The sequence below is a fragment of the Canis lupus genome, chromosome 21 (genome assembly GCF_048164855.1).
Source record: "Canis lupus baileyi chromosome 21, mCanLup2.hap1, whole genome shotgun sequence".
Taxonomy (NCBI): Eukaryota; Metazoa; Chordata; class Mammalia; order Carnivora; family Canidae; genus Canis; species Canis lupus.
Genome location: NC_132858.1, coordinates 3530689 through 3544242, shown reverse-complemented (window position 1 = coordinate 3544242; position 13554 = coordinate 3530689). Strand labels below are relative to the sequence as shown.

Below are 13554 nucleotides of genomic sequence, written 5' to 3'. Positions count from 1 at the left end.
AAAAAAAGATTCTGTCTCTCTCCCTCTGCCCCTCTCCCCCACTCATATTCTCTCTCTATATAAAATAAATAAATAAATAAATAAATAAATAAATAAATAAATAAATCTTTTAAAAAAGAAAAAGGAGCCACCAGAAGTCGCTTTTAGTGTCTCAAGAGATTTAACATTGATACAAGAATACCATCTAATGACAATCGTTATTGGGTATACTGTGATCCCCAAATTCATATGTTTAAGTCCTAACCCAGCCCTCTCCCACAATACCTCACACCCTTCCTTTCCAACTAGGGCCCAGCAGAATGGCTCCCACAAAGAAGGGTGGTGAGAAGAAGAAGGGCCCTTCTGCCATCAACAAGGTAGTGCGTGACCAGAGAATACACCATCAACATTCACAGGTGTATCCATGGAGTGGGTTTCAAGAAGCGTGCCCCTCAGGCACTCAAAGAGATTCGGAAATTTGCCATGAAGGACACAGGAACTCCAGATGTGTGCATTGACACCAGGCTCTACAAAGCTGTCTGGGCCAAAGAAATACGGAATGTTCCATATCATATCCGTGTTCGGTTGTCCAGAAAATGTAACAAGGATGATTCACCAAACAAACTCTACACACTGGTTACTTACATACTTGTCACCGCTTTCAAAAATCTACAGACTGTTAATGTGGATGAGAGCTAATCGCTGACTGTCAAATCAAGGTATAAAACTGCAAAAAAAAAAAAAAAAAAAAAGTCCTAACCCCAAATACCTCAGTAAGTGACCTTACTAGGAAAGAGCCATTGCAGATGCAGTTCATTAAAATGAGTTCATTAAGGGGAGCCCTAGTCCAATATGACTGGTTCCTTTAAAAAAGAGGAAACTTGGGACGCCTGGGTGGCTCAGCAGTTGAACATCTGCCTTTGGAACCAGGGCGTAATCCTGGAGTCCCAGGATCGAGTCCCGTGTCGGGCTCCCTGCATGGAGCCTGCTTCTCCCTCTGCCCGTGTTTCTGCCTCTATCTCTCATGAATAAATAAATAAAATATTTTTTAATAAAAATAAATAAATAAAAAGGGGAAACTTGGGGACATCTGGCTGGTTCAGTCAGTAGAACAGGCGATTCTTGATCTTGGGGTAATCAGTTCAAGCCCTACGCTGGGGTTAGAGTTTACTTAAAAACAATTAAAAAAAAAACACAAAACAATTTTATCTTTTTTTTTTTTAAAGATTCTATTTATTTATTTGAGAGAGTATGAGCAGGGGGAGGGGCAGAGGGCCAAGTAGACTCCATGTTGAGCTTGGAACTCAATGCAGGGCTGGATCCCAGGACCCTGAGATTACAACATGAGCCGAAGTCAGATGGTTAACCAACTGAGCCACCCAGGCACCCCATCCCCCAATATTTTTTAAATTAAAAACGGGGAAACTTGGACACAGACATACACATACAGGGAGGAGGCCATGTGAAGGTGAGGCTGCAGGCAGAGATCAGGGTGATGCTTCTACAAACCAGGACCACCACAGATTGCCAGCAAACCCCCCGCAGCTGAGGAAAGGTCTGGACCAGATTCTACCTCATGGCCTCGGAGGGAATCAGCCCTGCCAACACTCTGACCTCAGCCTTCCAAACTCCAGATGGGGAGACAAGGCATTTCTGCGTTTTCAGTTGTTTAAGTTGCCCAGTTGATGATACAGCTGTGTCAAAAATGCTCTTTATAGGGCAGCCCGGGTGGCTCAGTGGTTTAGCGCCACCTTTGGCCCTTCTGCCCAGGGCCTGATCCTGGAGACTGAGGATCGAGTCCCATGTCGGGCTCCCTGCATGGAGCCTGCTTCTCCCTCTGCCTGTGTCTCTGCCTCTCTCTCTCTCTGTCTCTCATGAATAAATAAATAAAAATATTAAAATTTAAAAAAATGCTCTTTATAGCATTAAAAAAAAAATCAAGTATCTAATTCTGGATCACATGTTGCATTTGGTGGTCCAGGCTCTCTCTAGTCTCCATTAACCCAGAAAAATTTTCTTGGTCTTCCATTTTTTGTTGCCTCCATGATATTAACATTTTTTTTTAAGATTTTCTTTTGAAACCCTGCCTTTGGTACAGTCACATCACACTTGCCCCCCTCCCCACCTCAGAACAAGTTCTGAGAGACTCAGGCTTCCTAGGTTCTCCAGAGCTCTGACCATCCCCTTTTCTGACCCCCATCTCCAAAATTAGCTCTTAATAGCTGTCTGGGTGCCCTCTGGGCTCATCTCATGGTCCATCTTCAGCAAACCCCGCCCCCCCTCCTTCTGCAAATGGTCCTCAGCCCACTGCTCTGGCAGAAACCCTGAGGTCACTACTGCCCTCTGCCTTCTGTCACTAGGTCTGGAGGTCGGGGAGGCACTCTCCATGATTCTCATTGCTGCTTACAGACCCCTTCCTCCCTCCTTGCAAACACTCAAGTTGGCATGCACTCAAGTTATCAGGGTATGCTGCCCACTTTGTTTCTGACATCTCCCAACCCATGGATCGCTCCTTTCTTGACTATTCCAGCTCCTGGCTTGCTGTCACTCTTTTCCCTCCTACTCTGGTTTTAATTCTTAAGAGACTTTGGTATAACATATAGATGATCCAGCGTTGAGTCTCTCAGTTCCTTGGAACCACCTCTCCCTGACCGTGACCGTGTGTCTTCCATCCTGCCCGAGCCACACGTTCCTGTAGCCATACTGGGAAGAAGCTCCAGCCTACATGAGAGCCACCAAGTAGGCTATAAAGCCGTTGACAAGTGATTAGCCTGAAACAAGATGTGCTGTGAGTATAAAACACATAGCAGATTCTAAAAACTTATGTGGAAATATAAATTTTCATTAATAATTTTTATATTGATGACAAGTTGAAATAGCCTCTTGGATGTTATTAAAATTAATTTCAATTAAGTCTTCTATTTTTTAAAAAGATTTTATTTATTTATTCATGAGACACACACACACACACACACACACACACACACACAGGCGCAGAGACACAGGCAGAGGGAGAAGCAGGCTCCATGCAGGGAGCCCGACACGGGACTCGATCCCAGGTCTCCAGGATCACGCCTTGGGCCAAAGGCAGCGTTAAATCCCTGAGCCACTGGGGCTGCCCTCTACTTTTTTTTTAGATTTATTTATCTATTCATTCATGAGAGACAGAGAGAGAGGCAGAGACATAGGCAGAGGGAGGCAGGCTCCCTGTGGGGAGCCTGATGCTGGACTTGATCCTAGGACCCAGGATCACAACCCAAGGAAGGCAGATGCTCAACCACTGAGCCAGCCAGGCGTCCCAAGTCTTTCACTTTTTTAATGTAGTTACTAGGGATTTTTAAGTTATATATATAGCTCCTGTTACATTTCTACTGGAAGCACTGTGCTAGGTCTTTTCATTGCCAATAATGACAGCTCTCTCCCCATAACCTCAGTCCCAAGCATCCCTAACTGCAAGCATCTCTAACCAACATCCATATCTTTCCAGCTCTCTCTACCCCTTCAACTCCAATAAACTTTTGACTCCACTGGAACCTACAATTCATGGATTTTGCCACACTTTTTGCTGTCCCTCATCCCTCATGTGTTCTTAATGTCCCTCCTCACACAGCATAAATTCCAGGTCAATCATTATAGTTACTCTTTTGCATAATGCATTTATTCATTCAGCACGTTTTTGCTGAACACCAGTTATATGCCAGACTCTATTCTAGGCACATGGGACACATCAATAAAACAGACACATATCCTGTCCTTGTGGAGCTTATATTTTGGTGGTAGGAGACAAACAATTAATAAATAAGTAAGTTATATTATATACTGGAATGGTGTTCTCAATTGGGGGTAATTTTGCCCCTCCCCCTGAGGGGGACATTTGGCAATGTCTAGAAACATTACTAGCTGTCACAACGAGGGAAGAAGTACTACTGGCACCTAGTGGGTAGAAGCCAGAGATGCTGCTAAACATCCTGCAATGCAGAGGGCAGTACCCAAATACAAAGAATTATTCAGCCCCAAATGCCAATGGTGCCACGGTTGAGAAACTCTGTTCTAGAAAGTGTTAGTAATTTGGTGTGTGTGTGTGGGGGGGGGGGAAAGTAGAGCAGAGTGGGGGGATTGAAGAAAAATTTGGTTGGAGAGTATGATATATATATGTTTTTAAGATTGTATTTATTTGAGAGACAAAGAAAGAGAGCATGAGGTGGGAGGGGGGCAGAGGGACAAGCAGACTCCCCGCTGAGCACAGAGCTTAACTGCAGCAAGGGAGGGAGCTCAAGCCCAGGAACCTGAGATCAATCAAGAGCTGAGCCCAAATCAAGAGTCTAGATGTTTAACTGACTGAGCCACCCAGGCGCCCCAGAGAGTGTAATTTTAAGTAGGCAGTCAGGTCTGGGTCAGCCTCATTAAGACGCTAACATTTGAGCAAAGGTGTGGAGGGAAAGAGACCACCAAATGGGTTTCCGGTTTCATTGAGAAAATTAAAGTACCCAGGGCAGGAGCCCACACATTCTTCCTTCTCTCCAATTACTTAGATGAACTGTTAGTGCTTCTAGTAAAGGCCACACCTACCCCTCGGAACTCTCATTCCCTCCCCCCATTCAAGGCCATCCATGTGCAGTCCTCTCCTCTGAAACACCACCACCACAGTCTCCTTTGACCCTCTCCCCACTCCCCAGCCACCATCTTATTTTGCCCCTGTCTTTGCTGCAAAGGTTCCTGAAAGAGCTCAGTATTAGCACTGTGTCTCCAGTATCTTTCCTCTCATTTTTCTTAAGCTCAGGAACTTTAGGCTTTTGCTCCCAAACTGCTCTTAATGTGGTCACCAGGAATACCCACCGAAGCAAATCCAGTCTGTCCTTCGTGCTCAGTTTGCTGATCTATGAACAGCATCTGACATTCTCCGTCACACCTCTGCCTTGGTGCTGCATCATCTTCTGCACGAACGCTTGTCTGGTTTTCTTCCTATCTCTATAGCCAATCTCCTTTGCTGGTTCCTCCTGGCCTCCTTTTTTTTTTTTTTTTTTTTTTTTTAAGATGTTATTCATTTATTTGACAGAGAGAGCACACAAGCAAAGCAGGGAGAGCAGGAGAGGGAGAAGCAGGCTCCCTGCCAAGTGGGGAGCTGGATACAAGGTTTGATCCCCGGACCCCGGGATTGTGACCTGAGCTAAAGGCAGAAGCTCAACCAACAGAGCTACCCAAGTGCCCCTGGTCTCCTGATCTCTACATGAAGTAGTATCCCAGGACTTCGTCATTGCTGATCTCATCCCCATGTACTCTTCACCCAGCTTCCCCTAATGTTAAATCTGACATAACCATGATATATTTATCAAACCTAACTGATGAAAACTATGAACAAAGCTACAGACTTTATTTGAATTTCACAAGTACGGTTCCCAGGTGCCCTGTTTTTTTTTTTTTTTTTTTAAGATTTTATTTATTTATTCATGAGAGACACACACAGAGAGAAAGAGAGGCAGAGGGAGAAGCAGGCTCTATGCAGGGAGCCCAACGTGGGACTCCATCTCGGGTCTCCAGGATCACGCCCTGGGCCAAAGGCAGGCGCTAAACCACTGAGCTACCTGGGCTGCCCTGACTGTTTTGGTTTTAAGACTAAAGGGATCCCTGGGTGGCGCAGCGGTTTGGCGCCTGCCTTTGGCCCGGGGCGTGATCCTGGAGACCTGGGATCGAGTCCCACATCAGACCATCCGGTGCATGGAGCCTGCTTCTCCTTCTGCCTGTGTCTCAGCCTCTCTCTCTCTCTCTCTCTCTCTCTCTCTGTGACTATCATCAATAAATAAAAATTAAAAAAAAAAAAACAAAACAAAACTAAAAGTCCTGTGACTCCCGGGTGGCTCAGCAGTTGAGTGTCTGTCTTTGGCTCTGGTCTTAATCCCACTTAATCCCAGGGTCCTGGGGATGGAGTCCTGCATCAGGCTCCCTGTGGGGAGCCTACGTCTCCCTCTGCCTATGTCTCTGCTTCTGTGTGTCTTTTATGAATAAATGAATAAAATCTTAAAAAAAAAAAAAGACTAAAATACCTGTGCTTCTGGAGTCCCCTCAGTCCTGGGCAAACTAGGATGGTCAGCCACCCTATTGACCAGTGTTTCTATTAATCTTTTTCAGTCAAAGGATTCAACCCAGAACACCATGTTGCATTTAGTTGTCGTCTTCTTACTTTTTTCTAATCTGCAACAGCTTCGGTCTTTCCTCCTCTTTTATGACCTTGACACTTTTGAAGAGTGCTGGTCAGGTATTTTGTAGAATGTCCCTTAGTTTCGGCTTGCCAGATGCTTTCTCATGATTAGACTAGGCTTATGGATTTTGGGGGAAAATACTCACAGAGGTGAAGAAGGGCAGAAATTTGATATGTTTTACTCACTGCTATATATCCAGTGCCTTAGGACTGAGTGCCTGGCTCACAGGCACCAAAAATCTGTTTGTTGAACGAATAAAGAAGGTGACTGGATGATTCTGTTGAAATTATTTATTATTGTTTTGAAGTTTTAAAATGTTCTTACTAAAAATACTATCTTATCATACATCTTATTCGGAAGCTTTTTTCCCTCAACAATATGCTCTGAAGATCTACTTTAGGATGCATGGAACTGGCTACTTTACCCTGCATTTACGTGATTATAAATAACTATAATGGTTCTTTGGATTTTCCTCTTTACACATATATTAAATTTTCTCAGGAGCGGAACTAGGGAAGAATTGCTAGATGTACAGCAGACATATTTACATGTTGACGGATACTGATAAACATTCAGCTAACGTGGCTGAACGCACCCACAGTGCTCTGGCAGTGTTTGAAAGTACTCATTTTCCTCACATCTTGCTGACACACGTGACAACCTAAGCGCAGTGACCGCCTTAGGACTGCCTGGTCACTCCTCGGACTACATCTCCCAGAATACACCGCGGTCCCACGGCCTACCTGGAGGGCGTGAAATGGAGTGACCAATCCCTGAGGATTCCAGGAAGGTGGTGCAGCCTCCACTCCTCACCTACCTCTGGAGAGCCCAGAGCAGCGAGACTACCATTCCCATCAGCTACCGCGGACTGTCCGGCCCAGCCACCATTTCAAGACTCGGCAGGGACAGTAGAGGGCCTGGGACTGCACTTCCCGGCAGGCCGTGCGGCCCAAGGGGCGGAACTCCATTTCCCAGCAGGCTCCAGGCGGCGGGCGCCGTGGTGCCTTGTGTGGGATGTAAGCGCGGAGGTGGGCGCGGGGGACCCAGGCCAGGAGTCTCCTTGGGATTTGGGGGGCTTGGCTTAGGGGCGCCTTCTGGACGGACTCCGGGTGCCCGGGGGTACGGTCGTAGAGGGGGGCGGGGCGGCCATGGAGGGTCCTCAGCCGGGCGCACCCCCTTCGGGGCCGCGGCTTCTGCGGTTGTGGGAAGCGAGGAGGCCCTTTACAGCTTCGGTTGAGGGGTCTCCTACAGAAGAGGGGGAACAGATGAGCGGAGGGTGGGCGGGGAAGCAAGAGAGTGTAGGGAATGGGGGTGTAGGACGTCAGCCGAGCCTGGGAGGGGGTCCCTGGTCGTGCCCGCCCGACCCTCCCTCCGGCTCCTCCGCAGGCCGAGGCCCGCCGCCATGGGGCTGAAGGCCGCCCAGAAGACGCTGTTCCCGCTGCGCTCTATCGACGACGTGGTGCGCCTGTTCGCTGCGGAGCTGGGCCGAGAGGAACCGGACCTGGTGCTTCTATCCTTGGTACTGGGCTTCGTGGAGCACTTCCTAGCTGTCAACCGCGTCATCCCCACCAATGTGCCCGAGCTCACCTTCCAGCCCAGCCCCGCGCCCGACCCACCTGGCGGGCTTACCTACTTCCCTGTGGCGGACCTATCCATCATTGCCGCGTTGTATGCCCGCTTCACCGCCCAGATCCGTGGCGCCGTGGACCTGTCTCTCTACCCGCGAGAGGGAGGTGTCTCCAGCCGAGAACTGGTGAAGAAGGTCTCCGATGTCATCTGGAACAGCCTCAGCCGTTCCTACTTCAAGGACCGGGCCCATATCCAATCCCTCTTCAGCTTCATCACAGGTTGGAGCCCGACAGGTGGCAAAGGGCGAGAATCCTGTTTCACCTGGGAACCTCGGCCCACCCTTTCACAACACCATATAGTTTGCAGAGCCCTTTAAGACCTGTAGGCCTTGCAAAGTGGGGGAGGTGTTACAACCCTATTTGCAGCTAGAGAAACTGAAGCTCAGAGAAGGGAAATGATGTGCCAAAGGCACAAAATGGCAGGGCTGGGACTGGACCCCAATCACTTGGCTCTGCCTCCTCAGCATACCCATCTCTGCCATTGAACAGTTACAGGAGCCCCTCAGCCCAGTATGAGGCACAAAAGGCAGATGCAGATTTGGGGAACAAAGAGCCAAAATCTGGCGACATCTGAGACACTTAAAGTGAACAGATGAGGAAGGGGCCTCATGTCAAGGAGCTTAAGACTCAGGACTTGCAAAGAACATTCTTCTTTGCTTCAAGCTCAGTTGATTGTCAGATCCTGGAGTGCCATGTTGAGAAGGAGTCTGAGGCTACTTCTGAGCCTAGCAGGAAAAGAGTACAGAGATAAATTAGAAGTATCTACCAGTGGGTGTGTGAAGAAAGAGTGTTGGCCAGAGGGTCCTGTTTTTGCTGTCCCTGTTAAAACCTAACAGGTACCTTAAAGCAAGGAAATCGTTGAATTATAATATGGTTGCAGAGAAAGAGAAGGGATAGAGTCAAAGGCTGGGTGGAGTTGTAGAAGAGCCAAGAAGGTCTTTTGCTGGGGCACCTAAAGTGGGAGGGAGAGGCTTCGAACACATAGGAGGAAACGGATTGAGAGTTGATGGGCTGGAGCATCTAAGGTTTGGGCACAGGCTCAGAGGCGAGGATGGAAGGGAGCATGGCCCATCACCACCTGGCCCTTTCCCCCAGCTCGGAGCTCAGAGGACTCTCTCATTACCTTCCCTTCTGCAGGCACTAAACTGGACAGCTCTGGTGTGGCCTTTGCCGTGGTGGGGGCCTGCCAGGCTCTGGGCCTCCGAGATGTCCACCTGGCCCTGTCTGAGGACCATGCCTGGGTAGTGTTTGGGCCCAACGGAGAACAGACAGCTGAGGTCACTTGGCATGGCAAGGGCAACGAAGATCGCAGGGGCCAGACAGTCAACGCGGGTGTGGCTGAGCGGGTACTGCCCCCCCCCCCCTTGTCCACTTCACATTCTGCTTTCCTAGCCCAAGCCACCTCCCTTCTTCCTATCACTACCTCCAAGAAGAGGGAGTGTCCACTCCTATCTCCTATCCCTCCCCTCTTCCTATCACCATATGCCAAGAAGAGGGAGTATCCCTTTCCTGCCTGTCATTCCCTGGAGCAGGCACAGGTGAGCCATCATGAGACATCTGGTCTTGTCCTCTTCCAAGAGCTGGCTGTACCTGAAAGGATCATACATGCGCTGTGACCGAAAGATGGAAGTGGCATTTATGGTGTGTGCCATCAACCCTTCCATTGACCTGCACACTGACTCCCTGGAGCTGTTGCAGCTGCAGCAGGTGAGGGGACCTGTGGGACCCTGGGGGGGATGCTCACCCTTCCTGTGTTTCAGCTTCCCTTTTGGTACCATGGGTTAATCATGCTTGGCCTGGCCTTTCCCAGGGCTCTTGGGGGACTAGAACTAGGATGTGAAAGCACTTTGGGTCCCATAAGGGGCTGGTTCCCGAATTCTGGCCCCACCTACCTGGTGGGAGGTCCCTGCTGGTGCTGGACCTCACATCTATCTGGTAGGCTGAGCCCCTCCTCACTTTCCCCCAGCTTATACCTCTCTCCTTCTGCCCCCTAGAAACTGCTCTGGCTGCTCTATGACCTGGGACATCTGGAAAGGTCAGTAGGGGGAAGTGACCAGGCTGGGCCTCAGGGGGCCAGTTGGCAGCCTGGACTCATGACCCTTTCGTAGGTACCCCATGGCACTGGGGAACCTGGCAGATCTGGAGGAACTGGAGCCCACCCCTGGCCGGCCAGACCCACTCACTCTCTACCACAAGGTGGGGACATCTCAGGAAGGTACAGAAGGGAGGCCTAACAGTGGCTGGGGTCCCCTTCTACCTGGGGACTGGGAGGGGGCAGGTGAGGAGAGAGGAACTTTATGTGTATTGGGGGTATTGCCCATCCATTTCCCATTTTGTATTTACTATGTGCATATTCAGTGCAGTCTGGGCTGTTTGGGGTGGTGTTCTGGGTTCCCTGGCCTGAATTTGTCCCCTTCGCCCTGCTTTTTGTGCTGCCTTTTTATTGTCCTAGAGTATAACAGAGGTCAAGTGTGGCTGGAGCACTGAGAAGGGGTTGTTAACTTCTGGGAGGTGGAAGGGGGTAGGAGGGACATTGGGCTGGGTTTAGAAGGCTTTGGTGTTTGTGTAGGAGTGTGTTGGAAAGCCTGGGAAATGGATGTACCCTGAGCTTGGAGGATGGCTCCCTTCCCTTTCATAGCCCTTGTTCTGTGGGAGTCCTTGCACTGTGGCCAGGCCTCAGCAGGCAGTCCTGCAGATTCTGGGGAGTGAGGCTAAAAGTGGTGGAGGTGAGATTGGAGGTGGGCTTTCTGAGATATTGCTGTGCCTTATGGGTGTGACCCAATGGGATTTGTGCCATCCACGGCAACTGGGGCTGCTCCCTGAGGTCTCTCTGCTCTATTCCCAGGGCATTGCCTCAGCCAAGACCTACTACCGGGATGAGCACATCTACCCCTACATGTACCTGGCTGGCTACCACTGTCGCAATCGCAATGTTCGAGAAGCCCTGCAGGCCTGGGCTGATACAGCTACTGTCATCCAGGAGTGAGGATCCCCCCGCTAGGGCCTTAGCCCGTCCTCTCTCCCCCACCCTATCTAATTTCCAACCACCCTCATCCAGGCATGAGGCCTGGGTCCCAAGCCCTATCCCCTTTCCATCCAGTCCAGGCAGCCAAGGCCACCATCACCCAGGAGGTTGGGACCCCTGATGAGGGCCTTGCACCTTTTCTGGCTCCCCTGTCCTCCCAGTTTCTAACCAACGACATCCAGCTGTAGAACCTGCACCCCCCCACCCTGTGCCCTTCCTTTTCACCCTTGCTCGGACCCATCATTTCCAAGTGAAGAACCCAACCACTCACCAGGTCCCTGGGGGTCCCTGCCACAGCCAAGACCCCACAGTGCCCTACTGCTCTCACAGCTACAACTACTGCCGCGAAGATGAGGAGATCTACAAGGAGTTCTTTGAAGTAGCCAATGATGTCATCCCCAACTTGCTGAAGGAGGCAGCTAGCCTGCTGGAGGCTGGCGAGGAGCGGCCAGGGGAGCAGACCCAGGTGAACCCAGGTTCACCTTCCCCTGTGAGCAGAGCTCCCCGTCATTGGGCATAGAGACTGCTCCATGGGACTGGGACCTGCCCTGGGGAAGGTGTCCATGTGCAGAGAGCTACATTCTCTGCTGCAGTGGCTGGGGCTCTGGGCTGCCTTTGAAGGAGCTAAGGGTATTTCCAGGGTTTCTAGCCTATGCCTTCAAGTAAAGGGGGGAAGCCCACCTCTCTCACGGTCAGTGCTCCTCATTCAGTTGAAGGGTGGGATGTAGATAAGGGATGGGTTCTCCCTCCCCCAAGTCCTGGCTAAGGACTGGTTTTATAAAAGGGAAGAGGTTCTAAGAGATGTTTTCCCCTATGTTCATCTCTTTTGAAGCCAGGGCTCTTGCCTAGCCAAGAGGCCTGGCCTGTGCCCTGTGACAGGGGGTGCCTCAGAGGGTCTAACCTGTACTTTCCTTTCCCCATGCCCAGGGGGTGCAGAGCCAGGGTTCTGCCCTACAGGACCCAGAGTGCTTCGCCCACCTGCTGCGGTTCTATGATGGCATCTGCAAGTGGGAAGAAGGCAGCCCCACACCGGTGCTGCACGTGGGCTGGGCCACCTTCCTAGTGCAGTCCCTAGGCCGGTTTGAGGGACAGGTGAGGGGAAGCAGTGCAGGGCAGGTGGGGAGGTCAGAACCTTTGTGATCCTGAAGATATTGGCTTGTCTCCTTTGGGTGCAGTTGAGACTGCGGCCCTGGGCCTCGATGGCCGAGGCTGTCCTGGGGTTTTAGCCCCTGGTCCTGCAGCCTCGTCCGTCTTTCCTCCCTGCTCAGGTACGGCAGAAGGTGCGCATCGTGAGCCGCGAGGCCGAGGCGGCGGAGGCCGAGGAGCTTTGGGGCGAGGAAGCCCGGGAAGGACGGCGGCGAGGCCCGCGGCGTGAGTCCAAGCCCGAGGAGCCGCCGCCACCTAAGAAGCCGGCACTGGACAAAGGCCCTGGTGGAGGCCAAGGGGCGATGTCGGGACCCCCTCGGAAGCCCCCAGGGACAGTCCCTGGCACTGCCCGAGGCCCTGAAGGAGGCAGCACAGCTCCGGCGCCAGCGCCCGCAGCGTCGCCACCACCAGAGGGTCCGGTGCTCACTTTCCAGAGCGAGAAGATGAAGGGCATGAAAGAGCTGCTGGTGGCCACCAAGATCAACTCGAGCGCCATCAAGCTGCAGCTCACGGCACAGTCACAAGTGCAGATGAAGAAGCAGAAGGTGTCTACACCTAGCGACTACACGCTTTCCTTCCTCAAGCGCCAGCGCAAGGGCCTCTGAACTGCCTGTCAGCCCTTGCGGTGGGAGGAGGAGGGCACTCAATCGGATGGAGGCGCCACCCCAGTCACCCAACTCCCCCGCCCGCCCCTCTGAGCCCAAGCCCCGCCCCCGGGCCTAGGGCCCTACGCCCCTCCTTCAGGCCCCACCCCCACCCGGAACCCTGGCTGCAAGTTGCTGGAGTACTTACTACTCCAGGGCTCTGCGGTTCGTTGAGATTTAGAGCCCATCCCCCAGAATCCCAGCTGGCCAATGGAAACCTCACTTTGAGCTCCATCATTAATCTTTAAAGGTCCAAGCACTGGAAACGCCCCACTTCAGAACCGAGGCTCTAACCTTGGGCCAGACCAGGTCTGCTCACCGTTGCTCCCGGCCCGCGGGTCTCAGGTTTTGCCCTACACCCAAAAAAGCACAGGTCCTGCCTTCAACCCGGGAACCTGGGACTCCGCTCAGCCTCTAGGAGTACATTTCCACACTTAAGAATTCCATCCCAAAAAAAAAAAAAAAAAAAAGAATTCCATCCCTTGGGAACCCAAGCCCCCAAACCCCAAAGAACTTAAGAAATTTCAGAGTTTGGAAATCCTAGCTTCTTCCCCTCTCTGTCCCGCGAGTCTGGGACACGAAACGCAGTCTCTGGCCTGTGAATCCTGAGCCCTGCCCCCCTCCTGACCAAACTGGCCCCAGATCAGAGCAGACCTCTTTCCGACCCTCTGGGAACCTCCCCGAGGTCCAGCCCGTCTCAGGGGACTCTGGAGGAAATCTGCAGGGGTTTACGAGTGGGTGAGGGGAGCCTGATCTCTTCCTGTTTTGTACATAGATTTATTTTTCAGTTCCAAGGAAGATGAATACATTTTGTAAAAAAAAAAAAAACAAGCACACGTCCGTGTTTCCTCGGGGAAATGGCGGGCGGGACGGAGGGGGTCGGCCCTCTGCCCCCCGGCCGTCGGGCTTCCCACCTGCAGGGCGCGGGGAGCGGC

The 13554-nt window shown here is 51.4% G+C and overlaps 1 protein-coding gene across 6 annotated transcripts; it reads left to right on the top strand.

The window, feature by feature from the left end:
• Positions 1–7073: 7073 nt before the first annotated feature.
• Positions 7074–13450, top strand: MEN1 (menin 1). Of its 6 annotated transcripts, none has more exons than XM_072789776.1 (10): positions 7074–7192; positions 7563–8023; positions 8942–9150; positions 9383–9511; positions 9799–9839; positions 9913–10000; positions 10650–10786; positions 11160–11295; positions 11757–11921; positions 12098–13450. In XM_072789776.1, coding segments are annotated over exons 1-10 (1851 nt in total). In that variant the 5' UTR covers positions 7074–7190; the 3' UTR covers positions 12581–13450. The 6 variants fall into 6 exon arrangements, with proteins under 6 accessions (XP_072645877.1, XP_072645873.1, XP_072645878.1 ...); XM_072789772.1 differs by having other exon boundaries at positions 11160–11319; XM_072789777.1 differs by having other exon boundaries at positions 7074–7204.
• The last annotated feature ends 104 nt before the right edge of the window (positions 13451–13554 follow it).

Excerpts from the sequence above, each read along its gene's own strand:
- MEN1 (XM_072789772.1), top strand. Across the intron at positions 10,787-11,159 it reads ACAGCTACTGTCATCCAGGA|CTACAACTACTGCCGCGAAG; the intron begins GTGAGGATCCCC and ends CTGCTCTCACAG. Across the intron at positions 11,320-11,756 it reads ACCCAGGTTCACCTTCCCCT|GGGGTGCAGAGCCAGGGTTC; the intron begins GTGAGCAGAGCT and ends CCCCATGCCCAG.